General features: G+C 32.6%; 1 protein-coding gene and 1 long non-coding RNA gene across 7 annotated transcripts in view; both read right to left on the bottom strand.

Annotated features, from left to right (window-relative positions):
* Positions 1–2,599: 2,599 nt before the first annotated feature.
* The window catches only part of LOC117575442 (mitogen-activated protein kinase kinase kinase 7-like), a 41,531-nt gene continuing 29,529 nt past the window's right edge, over positions 2,600–14,601 (bottom strand). Inside the window, exons 12-15 of one of the 6 annotated variants that reach the window (XM_052008025.1) lie at positions 10,103–10,278; positions 9,881–10,051; positions 2,908–3,037; positions 2,600–2,850 (exon numbers count right to left, since the gene is read on the bottom strand). In XM_052008025.1, coding sequence (XP_051863985.1) covers positions 2,675–2,850; positions 2,908–3,037; positions 9,881–10,051; positions 10,103–10,278 — 653 coding nt within the window. In that variant the 3' untranslated portion in view covers positions 2,600–2,674. Of the gene's footprint in view, positions 2,851–2,907; positions 3,038–3,159; positions 3,269–4,796; positions 4,875–9,880; positions 10,052–10,102; positions 10,279–10,905; positions 11,065–14,601 lie in introns of those variants that run through there. The other 5 variants (XM_052008029.1, XR_007955466.1, XM_052008030.1 and 2 more) reach the window with 5 other exon arrangements.
* On the bottom strand, positions 9,389–9,814 carry LOC127566187 (uncharacterized). Its single transcript, XR_007955469.1, has 2 exons — positions 9,691–9,814; positions 9,389–9,633 (listed from the first exon to the last, which is right to left on the bottom strand). It is a non-coding gene; the product is annotated as an uncharacterized LOC127566187 (long non-coding RNA).

Here is a 14,601-nt window from a genome sequence, read left to right as displayed (position 1 = left end):
AGGTTTATTACACACATTTACTGATTATGACCTTTAACTAATAAGTGCAAAATATCATACATATATATTATTAATATTTGGTAAATTAGTTTAAACTTGAATTTCATAGCATCAACTATATTAATTATGCGCATAATTTTGCATCGAAGTCATTTGAAACAAATTTGAGAAATGTTCCTAAAGCAATCTGCAAATAATCAATCAAATTTATGATTTTTAAAGGAAATTATGTATTGACATATGTTAAAGAGCTAATTCTACAGGGAGAAATCCGCTCTGAAACAATAATTATACGATTGAATTATTAGTGCTTCTAACACTTATTCATTTAGTCTGTCATTACTTCTTGGTTACCATTAATAGCTGATATATGGACACTACAGCTCAATTAGTCAAGGATATATTGTTTGTTAATTTTTATGCGACATCATATTAAAGGATAACATAACTGTTGAAATATCCGAAAATCGTTATTTTTAGTTTATAGCTTAATTATATATTATATACTCAGTAAGATAACCAGTAACAATTTTCAGTGAAAGTATACTAAATTAATATAACACGAAAATACTAATATAATGTGTCTATTACAGTCTCTTAGATCTAGGTGTTCATACAGACGAACGGACAGACGAACATCGCTTTACCATATCGCCTCTTGACGCAAATCAAGAATATATGTAGATACTTTATAATATATTATTTAATCTAAATCTTAATCTCTTCTATCTTTTAATATAATATTATATTTGTAAAAAAAAACCGTAATAAAATAACATGAATATGAATATAAACTCGTAATATATCACTTATTGTTCAAGAAACACTTTTATGAAAAAGAATATCAATAAAAATATGAATAAATTGTTAATAAGTTGCCACAATAATAAAGATTAATTTTGAGAACTTTAATTATAAAATAGAGCTCGTAAAGCCCTTGTTAAGGACACTAGTAATTTCCAGACATTTGCTTTTACGACCGAGAGCCATAAAAATAATTTTAGATGGTGTGCATTTAATAACCGTTTGTGGTCTAAAATTTCGAGCTAAGCACTATTGATTTAAACAAATATTAGCTTTATAAATGCGCCCACATACAGACAGCAATTGTTTATATGAGGCTGCGATAACTGTCCCCTAAAAACGGAAAGTCGGAAAGAGGTCATGAATGGAGCCTGATGACCGTCAGGGCAATTAGAAGATTTTGCAACTGTCATGTCACTAATTTTATAATGAATGCCGCAAAACATAAAATGTTCAAAGTCAAAATGTTAAGAACACAAGTCGTCCAGGCATTTTAGGGTCCAGCAAATGCGAGTATATATGTACATATGTATATATAGAGTATATAGTAGAGTATGTGGATAAAGCCTGGGAATAGAGACACTTTGTGGTTCTTGCTTCTTTTGGTTGGTGTTCGTGTCAAATTGCAGCGTTGACAACTGACACGTGGTGTTGTCGAGAATTCGTCCCTATTTGTGGCAGTATCATCATCACATAAATACATGTATTCCTAGGCCCTCTCATTTGTGAAAGCTTAGCTTTATTATAGCCTTTAATTACTTGACCAGCTTGGCCAGAAGGCCTGCAAGTTTAATGTAATTTTGGTCGGTTTTTAGTCAGTTTGCTTGAATTTCAAAACCATTCGTGTTTGCGGCACTTGCTTCCAATTTTATTACATGCCAGTCGGGTTCATAAATAATTAATGCCTTCAAGGTATGTGTGTGCGAACACACACTCGCACACAACAAGTAAACGAATGAGGAAAACAACTTTACATACTTAATATGAGTACTCATACTACACTTGTGAAAATGGGTGTTTAGTTTATGGCCTGTAAATAAATTTGAGTGCCTGACTGTAATTGTGTTTGCTTTAGTTTATAACTATCCAGCAAGCATATAATATGCTATAGTAAATGTCTGTGCGTTGACCCAATGACTGCCGCTTGAGTCTCAGCTATTTGCTCTCCTAGAGAGCTGAGTCAGTAGTAATAAAATCTACGGGGCATGTAAACAGTTTCCATAAACTCAAAATATTCACATCAATCATATATAGACCAAAGTATAGGCTATAATCAAACAACAATATGCAGGCAAGAGACTTTATGCATATGCAACGATAAAGACAGGTAAATGGCCACAAGTAGCTGCAACATTGACCATTTGCTGCAGGGGTGTAAATTGGTGTCTAATAAACACATAATCAAGGTTCATTTGCTGCACAGACACTAAATTGCATTAGCACAAAGGACATGCAATCGTCTCCCCTTTCCCGCCCCTAGGCAACACTTACACACACTCAGTTCACATGCTTGTCGACAAACACAATGGAACGTGTCGCCCCAGGACAGCAGAAGCTTCTAAGCTATGGCCAAAATCAACCCAAATCGGTGACAGTTTAGTTTATAGCCTCGAACAAGTTAAGGCGTATCTGTGCTAAATTTGAATGTATGACAACAACAAACAGCAATTTCAACAACAACAACTCAACAGATACAATGACAACCATAACAATTGCGTTTGTAATAAGCTCGTGTATTTTATAACAGAAGGATAGTTACAAATAAAATTAAAGACTTAATACAGACATAAGTGGTCAACATAATCTGTATTATTCTGTATTATACAAGAATAATAATAATAATTTGTTATTGCTTTATTTTAATTTCGTTCTAACTTATGCAGCAATTTGATTGACGGTCATAGCGCTTAATTGAATAATTTAAATCGCGACGCACTTCACTCATCGTTGGACGATCTGTTGAGGATTGGCGCCAACAACATTCCATTATCGGTACTATACCACTATAATCGTCTTTGATCAAATTATAAATATCCGGTCGAATACCTAGAATGGTCAGAAATGTAAAATATCCGCTGTGTACTTTATGAGAAATACCTTTACCTCTTTTTATATGTTCACTGATGTCATGCAAATCCCTGTCGGAAAATGGCTTCTCTCGTTGGATCACTTCCCAAAAAATTATACCGAAGCTAAAAACATCCGAATTTTCTGTAAAGTTTTTTTTTTCCATCTTTAAAAAAAATAAATCATAGTTAAGAATCATAAACACATTTTCAGTATAGAAACGTACGCAAACTTCTGGAGCCAAGTAGCAACACATGAAATCAGTTCTAATTATTTCAACTTCATTCATTTTTCCGAAATCAGCTATTTTTAATTTACGACAATTATCGAAAAGTAACAAGCTTCGTGTTGTAAGGCCACGATGGAGTATGTTTTTTCCATGCAAATATTCCAAGCCCTTAAAAGAATGTGAGATCAATAAAATTCAAAGTGTTTTAAACATATCTACCTTGGCACATTGCTGCATCCAATTCAGCTTCTCCCGGAATAAGATCCTTTTATACTTACGACAATGCAGCAAATGGTAGACTGTTCTACATTCTGCATACTCGACAACCATGCAAATTTTATTCAAATAATTTAAAGAAACTCCGTATAATGTGGCAATATTCTTATCAGATTGATCTAGATCTACCAGTTTGGAAACTTCTCTCAGAATTTCCCATCTCATTTTCTTATTGCAGTCAATTTCTTTTAGTTGCACCTTTGTCGAGGGTGTGCTTCTAAATCGTCGGCCTAACAAAGAAAAAAAATTTTAAAAATTCGTAAATATTTTATTCGATTAGTGTTTTCAATCAGCTGATTACTGTGAAATTTTCATGCGGTTTTCTCAACACTTGTTATTTTGGCAGGACTTTTAGGGCATTCAGTTTTGCATTGTCATCAACATGAATAAAATCGTGCTGTCAAAAGATTTCTGTTTTTAAAAGAGAAATCCAACGACGATATTAAAAAGGAGTTAGACAAAGTTTATAAGGATTCAGCTCCATCGTTTTCAACAATCAAAAATTGGACTGCTGAATTTAAACGCGGGCGAAAAAGGCAGAAAAATAACGGGAGAATACTATTCCAATCTCTTGGGACGATTTGATTCGGAGCTGAAGAAAAAAAGGACGCACATGGCGCAGAAAAAAGTTTTGTTTCACCAGGACAATGCTCCCGCTCACAAGAGCGTTGTCGCCATGTCGAAATTGTGTGAATTGCACTACGAAATTCTACCCCATCCACCCTATTCTCCAGATTTAGCACCCTGTGACTATTATTTATTTCCAAACTTAAAAAAATGGCTTGGGGGTAAGAAATTTCAGTCAAATGAACAGGTAATTTGCGAAAGAAACGCCTATTTTGAGGACCTGGACAAAACTTATTATATGGAAGGTATTGGGAAACTGGATGATCGGTGGTCCAAGTGCATACGTCTAAAAGGAGATTATGTTGAGAAATAAAAAAGCAAAATTAAAAAAAAAAAAACGTATTTTCTTTGTAAGGCCGACTTTTTATCAACCTACACTGGTAACCTTCAATTTCATGGTTGGCTTTAGTACGTCTCCACAATGCTGTGCAAAGCGTCTCACAGGTAAAATCTGTCTGTAAATACCATCATTATGAAATATTATTTTGATTATTAGATCTGTAGTTGCTTACAAATATCCTGCATTCCAAATCATCATAGTCCACATTAATGCAAAGCCTATAATCGCATCCGAGAAAAGACACAATTCGTTTCATAGTTGGTCTATTTTCTGGATTTAGATTTAAGCACTTTTTTATTGTTTGCATTATACGATCTGAATTGTGTATTACTATGTCACCTGTAAATTTATGAAATATAAAATAATATCTGGACATAATTTATAAGACTTACCTTTATTTAGATTATTTACAATCTGAAATATATTTAGAGGTTTAAATTTTGAAAAATGTAGATGTCCAATCGTTACTTCCAAAAAAATAATCCCAAAGCTAAATGTATTACACTTTTCTGTATATATTTCATTAGTATCCTATATGAATAAAAGAGATATAGGAAATATGTATTGAATTCTTACTTGAAAAATAATTACCCTGTATTCTGGAGCCAAATAGGGATCTGGCACAATACGAAATTTCTTCACTTGATAAACATCACTTATTTTTAATACACGATACTTATCGAATAGTAATAAATTGCGCGTACTTAGAGATCGATGGACTATTTTTTTGCTATGCAAGTACTTCAAAGCCTAAAAAAAAATGAGTATAGTGAGTTTTTTCACAGCGCAGCCATAATAATATCATTAAACATACCTTGGCACATTGCATCATCCAACGCAGCTTCTGATAGTATGAAATCTTGATACTTATCATCATATATATAATCATAAAGTGACCCACCACAATTCGCAATCTCAAAAAGTTTGCATAAACTATTGTCGGGATGTTTGGAGACACCATATAATGTAATAATATTTGGATGGTTCAACCTTTTCAAATTACGAATTTCTTTGAAGAAAGATTTTTCGTCTTCTTCAATATAGTCTTTAATTCGTTGTACAACAATTTCTTTGTTTTGCCAATATGCGCTCAAAAAATCACAATATCTGCCAAATCTTCATCTATTAATAAAAATGAGCGATATTAGAAGTTAATCTGTCGGAATTAACTATTTCTTCTTACATCTATCCAATGTTCGATCTCGTTAAAAAATATGTATATATCATAATTAGGGAGAAAATCACATAACTCTTTAATCGTTGGCCGCTTTTCTGGATCATGATCCCAGCATTTTTCTATTATTGGTTTAATGCTATCGGAATCCTCGTAAATCATCATGTCATTTATATTCGGACGATTATCTGAGAATTTTAATAAAATAAAATTAAGGGAATATTTTGATCTGAAATGCTTTTACCTTCAATTATTTTTTTTTGGATTGCCAATGGAGGCATTTCATTAAATTCGTAAAATGGCCTCATCCTTGACATAACTTCCCAAAATATGATTCCAAAGCTAAACACATCACACTTTTCAGTGTATTTTCCATTGAAATTCTATGGAAGTAAAAAAAAAATAAACATTAATTGTTTCCAAAATGCAAAGATATATGCATGTACATACACAAACTTCTGGTGCCATATAACAAACAGTCCCGACTTCCTCGGTATTTTTTGTCACAAGTTCTTTAACTGTACCAAAATCGCATATTTTCAACGTGCGATATCCATTGAAAAGTAACAAGTTTTGCGTCTTAAGATCCCGGTGAGCTATGTTTTTTTTATGCAAGTACTCTATACCCTACAAGGATTGTCAGTTAAGAAAAATATTAAAAATATTTAATATAATACCTTGGCACATTGTAGCATCCAATCAATCCTCTCGTTAAACGAAGCTTCCCTCTTCGTGCGGTGCAAGAATTCGTAGAGTGATCCACAATCCGCATACTCCAAAATAAGGCAATCTCTGTTGTCGCTTGTTTTTAGAGACTCCGTACAATCTTATAATATTCGGATGTATACATTTTTGTAAATTTTCGATTTCTCGAAAGACTGCGTTTTTATCTTTGTTCTTCTCATTTCTGCAATCATAATTGTTATTTTCACAGCAATATCTGTTTCTTGACCTTGACTTCGCCAGATTCCTTTGTGTACCTCTCCAAAGCCACCTCCCCCGATCTTTAAAATTACATGTATTCAAGCTCAGATTATTTGTTCTAATGCTTTTTATGCTTACCCATTCTAACAATTTTATGTCTTTAAAGTTCACGTTAATTTCTGTGTTGTTCATAATTGAAAAAATCAAAATGACTAAAGCCTAAAATTGTAGTTGCTTCAAAATATTAGTCATAGATTACACCGAAGATAAGAAATTGATATCGCTACTTGCACTTTTTGCAAGTGCATTTGCTTCAACACTGCAATTTTATGGTGTAAGTTTTGTTTTTTTACTTTTTTACTCCTAAACAGGATTTATATGTTATATGTATAACATTAGATAATACTTTTCGAATTCGATTTCTTACCTTTTCTCTAATAATAAATATATACATACATCTGATTTAATTAAATCAGACAGTGTAAAAGTTGAAAAATGCACTCTTGGTCGTTTGGTAAGCACAAGCGTAAATATACTATTGATCTGCTCAATTAGCCGAGAAGAGCTATCAAATTTTGATTGCGGAATAAAATTTCGGCTGTGGATACGTTGATGATGTTGCGAAAGACTTTTAGTGATTCTACTGTCGCAGAAAAATAATTATAAGTGGTAGAAATATTTCAAAGAGGGCCGGGAACGTGAAACTAAAAAGTACCTACTTTCGTCAACTATTGCATTAACTAGTTTTAGGATTTCCGGAATATACCTTAATAATATACCATCGAAATACTAAAACTATACCAAATGGTATATTTTGTATATTCATATGGTACTACCTACAAGATACTCTATAGAGTGCAAAATATACCATATTGTCAGAAAAAGCAACTACAACCTATGTTAGTAAGTAGGTTTTTTTGCCCGTACAAAAGTATTTCTTTAATAACTTCGACAATTTTTATCTGATCGCAACCAGGTATCACAAAGAATATAGAAATTGTATATACCAAAATTCTAGCTTAAAAATTACGCTTGTTTTTCGATTTTTGTCGATTTTCGGGGGCGGAAGTGAGCGTGGCCAAAATTTGAAACAAACTTGATCAGATGAGCAAAATTTTGAACGAGCGGAAAGGCAATATATTTTGCAAGTTTCACAAATTTTAGAGTGCCCGCTTTTGGTTATCTATATGATCCTAAAGTTGGCATGGAAATGGTAAAAATAAAAATGTATGGCCACACCACACAAACATTTGCTTATTATATAAATGTAATTATTCAAAAAAGCAAATTAAATTACATGTATTGCAACTTGGCGGCAACATTTTTTGGATTTTAAAATATATATATAACATATGGGCATTTCTCAAAGTCGCGAACGTACGTTCGTACGAGATAAATTAAAAAAATAACATCGAAAACAAACGTTTCCTGAAACTTTTTTTTACTCTTCGGTAGCATTTGTTTAGCTCTTTGGTTAGTGTAAATTATGGGGCTTATCGATTTTTAATTTTCATAATATTGTCAAAAAACATGCGGTCGCGAACGTACGCAAAATGGAAGTCGACTTTGGCTTAATACATTAAAATGCAAAACTCTGCGAATTGAGACGGAATATTTTAAAGAATTAACTTTACTTTTAAAATAGAATCATGTAGCTTTCTATTAAGTCTACTCCCAAGAAAATATCTCCATTTATTTATTTTTAATTTAATTAAGTTCCGGTCGCGAACGTACGATTTTTCCATGTTGTATTATTTATTAAATTTTTATTTTTACCACAAATTTTTTTTATTAATAACTTCATATTTCATAAAAACAAACGGATTTAATTCAATTTAATGTGTCTAATAACATTTAAAAAAAAAAAAATAAATTTTTATTAAATATGAAATATGTCCTGAAATTTATTAATAGCAAGAAAAATATGTAATAAATAATAAGTAATAACTAACAAGTAATAAGTAACTGCAACAAAAACAAAAATTTTTTTTTTTTTTAAATCCATGAGACGCTAGTAAAAGTCGACATATGCTTATAGGTAAGGTCGCGAACGTACGCTACTTTGACAATCAATAAAAAAAGATTGGTTAGAGTAACCCCAACGATTTTTTATATTTAAAATATATATACCAAATTCACTTAACACGCGAAGTTTCATTCACCTGCTTGCACTTATTGCGGAGCAATTACAATAAAATGATGTTTTCGGTCGCGAACGTACGATTTGAACATAGATAAGAAGCAAAATAAAAATAAACAGTTAATTGAACATTTCTTCGCTCACTTTGCATTTTTTATCTTATTATTGGATTGCTATTAAGAGATTTGGTAGAAAAAGAGCAAACATATCATATGTTTTCTTTGTGAAATAATAAAACATAAAAATGCATACAAAAGGAGCTGAAAGTGAAAAAATTACATTTTTTCAGTTTGCAGGCAAATTTTTTTTTATAAAAACAACGGAGATATGTTACGGATCCATTGTATTATGAAAATTTGGATATTTCTATATGACATTATACAAAAAAATACGATGAATGTGAAGATTTTTTTTTCGGTCGTGGTTTACCATTTGTTGAGAATTGCCCATATATATCTCGTCACAAGAAAATGCCTCAAACGCTTTGTTTTTGAATTTGTTTTTTATTATCCATCTTAATGCAAACACAATGAAACGTGTCGCCCCAGGACAGCAGAAGCTTCTAAGCTATGGCCAAAATCAACCCAAATCGGTGACAGTTTAGTTTATAGCCTCGAACAAGTTAAGGCGTATCTGTGTTACATTTGAATGTATGACAACAACAAAAAGCAATTTCAACAACAACAACTCACCAGATACAACGACAACCATAACCATTGCGTTTATAATCAGCTCGTATATTTTATAGCAGAAGGATAGTTAGAAATAAAATTAAAGTCCTTCTATTGAAAAATGTACATACAAAAATAAAGGGTCAACATAATCTGTATTATTCTGATATAATATAATTTGTTATTGCTTAATAATAGTTTCGTTCTAACTTATGCAGCAATTTGATTGATGGTCATAGCGCTTAATTGAATAATTTAAATCGCGACGCACTTCACTCATCGTTGGACGATCTGTTGAGGATTGGCGCCAACAACATTCCATTATCGGTACTATACCACTATAATCGTCATTGATCAAATTATAAATATCAGGTCGAATACCTAGAATGGTCAGAAATGTAAAATACCAGCTGTGTACTTTATGAGAAATACCTTTACCTCTTTTTATATATTCACTGATGTCATGCAAATCCCTGTCGCAAAATGGCTTCTCTCGTTGGATCACTTCCCAAAAAATTATACCGAAGCTAAAAACATCCGACTTTTCTGTAAAGTTTTTTTTCCCCATCTTTAAAAAAAATAAATCATAGTTAAGAATCATAAACACATTTTCAGTATAGAAACATACGCAAACTTCTGGAGCCAAGTAGCAACACATGAAATCAGTTCTAATTATTTCAACTTCATTCATTTTTCCGAAATCAGCTATTTTTAATTTACGACAATTATCGAAAAGTAACAAGCTTCGAGTTGTAAGACTCCGATGGATTATGTTTTTTCCATGCAAGTACTCCAAACCCTAAAAATAATGTGAGACGAAAAAAATCCAAAGTGTTTTAAACATATCTACCTTGGCACATTGCTGCATCCAATTCAGCTTCTCCCGGAATAAGATCCTTTTATACTTACGACAATGCAGCAAATGGTAGAGTGTTCTACATTTTGCATACTCGACAACCATGCAAATATTATTTGAATCATTTAAAGAAACTCCGAATAATGTGGCAATATTCTTATGAGCTAGACCTAAAAGCTTGGGGACTTCTCTCATAATTTGCCATCCCATTTTCTTATTGCAGTCAATTTCTTTTAGTGCCACCTTTGTCGTTAATAAATCAGTATCAAAATCATGTTTTACTAAACCATTAGATTCAGAACGTCTCCACAATGCTGTGCAAAGCGTCTCACAGGTAGAGTCAGTCTGTAAATACCATCATTATGAAATATTATTTTGATTGTTAGATCTGTAGTTGCTTACAAATACCAAAGCCTTGAATTCCAAATCAGCATGGTCCACATTAATGCAAAGCCTATAATCGCATCCGAGAAAAGACACAATTCGTTTCATAGTTGGTCTATTTTCTGGAACTCGATTTAAGCACTTGTTTATTATTTGCATTATACGATCTGACTCGATTGTTTCCATGTTAATCAAATCTAAAAGATCACCTGTAAACTTATGATATTAAAAAGAATGTCTGGACATCATTTTCAAGTCTTACCACTATTTAGAGTTGTCTCAAGCATTACTTCCAAAAAAATACTGGCAAAGCTAAATATATTACCCTTTTCTGTAAATTTTCCATTAGTATCCTATATGAATAAAAGATATATAGGAAATATGTATTGTATTCTTACATGAAAAATATTTACCCAGTATTCTGGAGCCAAATAGGGATCTGGCACACTACGAAATTTCTTCACTTGATAAATATTACTTATTTTTAATACACGATACTTATCGAATAGTAATAAATTGCCCGAACTTAGAGATCGATGGACTATTTTTTTTCTATGCAAGTACTTCAAAGCCTACAAAATTAAGTATAGTGAGCTTTTTCACAGCGCAGCCATAAAAATATCATTAAACATACCTTGGCACATTGCAACATCCAACGCAGTATCTGATAGTATGAAATCTTGTAATCATCATCATGTATACAATCACAAAGTGAGTCACAATCTGCAAACTCAGAAAGTACGCATAAGCGATTGTCGGGATATTTGGAGGCACCATATAATGTAATAATATTTGGATGGTTCAACCTTTTCAAATTACGAATTTCTTTGAAGAAAGATTTTTCGTCTTCTTCAAAATAGTCTTTAATTTTGTGTACAACTATTTTTTTGTTTTTCCAAATTGCTGTGCAAAAATCAGTAATTCCTCTATGCTGCATCTATTAATAAAAATTTGCGAAATTAGAAGTTAATCTGCCGGAATTAACTATTTCTTCTTACACCTCTCCTAAATTGGATCTCGTTAAAAAATATGTATATGTCATAATTCGGGAGAAAATCACACAGCTCTTTCATCGTAGGCCGCTTTTCTGGATCATGATCCCAGCATTTTTCTATTATTGGTGTAATGCAATTGGAGTCTTCGTAAATCATCATGTCATTTAAATTCGGACGATTATCTGAGAATTTTATTAAAATAAAATTAATGGAATATTTTTATATCAATTGCTTTCACCTTCAATTATTTTTTTGTGGATTGCCAATGGATGCATTTCATTAAATTCGTAAAATGGCCTCTTCCTTGACATAACTTCCCAAAATATGATTCCAAAGCTAAACACATCACACTTTTCAGTGTATTTGCCATTTGCCTATTTAGTAAAGTAAAATAAAACCAATTCTTTAAAAAATACAAAAAAATTACACAGATATGTACTCACAGAAACTTCTGGAGCCATGTAACAAACAGTCCCGACTAATTCTGTATTCATTGTCACAAGTTCTTTAACTGTACCAAAATCGCATATTTTCAACGTGCGATACCCATTGGAAAGTAAAAGGTTGTGCGTCTTAAGATCCCGGTGAACTATGTTTTTTTCATGCAAGTACTCTATACCCTACAAGGATTGTCAGTTAAGAAAAATATTAAAAATATTTAACATAATACCTTGGCACATTGTAGCATCCAATCAATCCTCTCGTTGAACGAAGCTTTCCTCTCCGTGCGGTGCAAGAATTCGTAGAGTGATCCACAATCCGCATACTCCAAAATAAGGTAAATTCTGTTGTCGCTTGTTTTAGAGACTCCGTACAATCTTATAATATTCGGATGTATACATTTTTGTAGATTTTCGATTTCTCGAAGGACTGCGTTTTTAAATTTGTTCTCCTCATTTTCGCAATCATAAGTTATTTTCACAGCAATATCTATTTCTTGACCATGAATTCGCCAGATTCCTTTGTGTACCTCTCCAAAGCCACCTCTCCCGATCTTTAAAAGAACATGTATTCAAGCTCAGATTATTTGTTCTACTGCTCTCTATGCTTACCCATTTTAACAATGTTATATCTTCAAAGTTCACGTTAATTGCTGTGGTGTTCATTATTGAAAAATTAGTCACAGATTACACCGCAGATAAGAAATTGTTATATAATTTTTATTTATTTATTTATTTATTTAGACATTGACGTACTAACGGCAGTACCATCAAGTGGCCCAGCGATACCAAGCACGGGCTTGTTAACGCGCTGACAAAACAAAATAAATTTGTGCAGCATGCATTAAACGAAAACCGCGAATAAATATTAAAAGACGATGGGCAGCTAAGTAAATTAAATTAAAAATATGTTAGAATATATGTATAATAAGATAAATAACAATTAAATACTAATTAATAAGCTAATAATAAGGTTTTAAGCAAAGGAATAGATTTACTAGAGCAAACTACGTTATTGAGATTATTATAGTTCATACACAGAATACGGAAGGGATTATAGCAAGCAAAGTTAGTAGATCTACGTGAAATGAGAAGAGGAAGAAAATTCCTAGTGATCCTGACAGGAACTGCAAAACTAATTTGACTTAACAGCTCCAAAGAGTCTATTTCACCATTAATTAGTCTCTGTATAAAAACACCACCTTGCATAGTTCTACGGGCAGAAAGAGAAGGAAGGTTTAGTAATAAGAGTCTACTGCGATACGGTGGTAATCTAATATTAGGATTCCAATTTAAACTACGAAGTGCAAATAATAAGAATTGTTTCTGCACCGATTCAATCCTATCTTGATAAGCCCTATAGTGAGACGTATAAAGTCTTAGTGATGTAGGGATCATTAAACTCTTTCGACCAGCGTTTTATAAATCCCAGAACACCCATGGCCCTATTTACAGCAGATAGAATATGGTTATCGAATTTTAGTTTTGCATCAAGCAGAACCCCTAAGTCATTCACACCTTCAATTCGCTCAAGAGGAGTATCATATAATACATAGTTATTTAATTGGGAAGAACCCCTACAAAAGGTCATAAACTTACAATTATTGCAGTTGAGATGTAACATATTTACTCTGCACCAAGATTCTAGACGATTAAGGTCACATTGTAACAGTGAGCTTGCAAGACTATCATTAAATGTCAGGCAAAGCTTAACGTCATCGGCGTACATAAGTACACGGGAATGCTCAATAACAGAAGGAAGATCATTTATGAACAAAGTGAACAATAGAGGACCCAAATGACTGCCCTGGGGCACACCAGAAGTGACTAGGACACATTTAGATACAAAACCATTATAATACACATTCTGAATTCTGTTGGAAAGGTATGAGGATATACACTCAATTAGGCTATGAAGAAACCCTAAAACATTAAACATACAGTAAGAGGTGATGATTAACAGATTCAAAAGCCTTACTAAAATCGGTGTAAATAACATCCGTTTGCATTTTATTCTCGAATCCTTTAATTACAATAGAAGAGAACTCCAATAAGTTAGTAGAAGTGGATCTAGACTTCACAAACCCATGTTGGTAAGGTGAAATTATAGATTTACACAGATGTTGCAGTTGAGAAGTTATAATTTTTTCAAATGCCCTTCGGAATCGCAGACAATTTAGATATACCGCGATAATTTTGAACTTTAGATTTACTCCCTTTTTTAGGATAGGTATAATGTATGAGTTTTTCCAGATTTTAGGAAAAGAACATGAGTTAACGGATAATTCAAACAATTTAAAAAGCGGTTTACAGATACTACCAGCACAATACCTTAGCACACAACTAGGTACTCCATCCGGACCTGCCGAAAAAACAGGTTTTATAGCCAATAGATCCGTTAAAATAGAGCCTTCAGTAATTAAAGGACCAAAAATACAATTAGATGAATTTAACTGATAAGGATAAGAAAAGGAATTTTGAGAACTTGGGACAGAATATGTCGTTTGGAAAAAGTCCGCAAATAAATCGGCAACATCATGACCATTAGATACTTTCATATTCTCCAAACACACAAATGCTGGTGATGACGCGGATCTACGCTTCGAGTTAACGAAGTCGTAAAATCGCTTTGGATCACGCTGAAATCTTATTTTGCACCTACTCAAATAATTAT

Source organism: Drosophila albomicans, chromosome 2R (assembly GCF_009650485.2).
Source record: "Drosophila albomicans strain 15112-1751.03 chromosome 2R, ASM965048v2, whole genome shotgun sequence".
NCBI lineage: Eukaryota > Metazoa > Arthropoda > Insecta > Diptera > Drosophilidae > Drosophila > Drosophila albomicans.
This window is presented reverse-complemented; position numbering and strand designations above follow the sequence as displayed.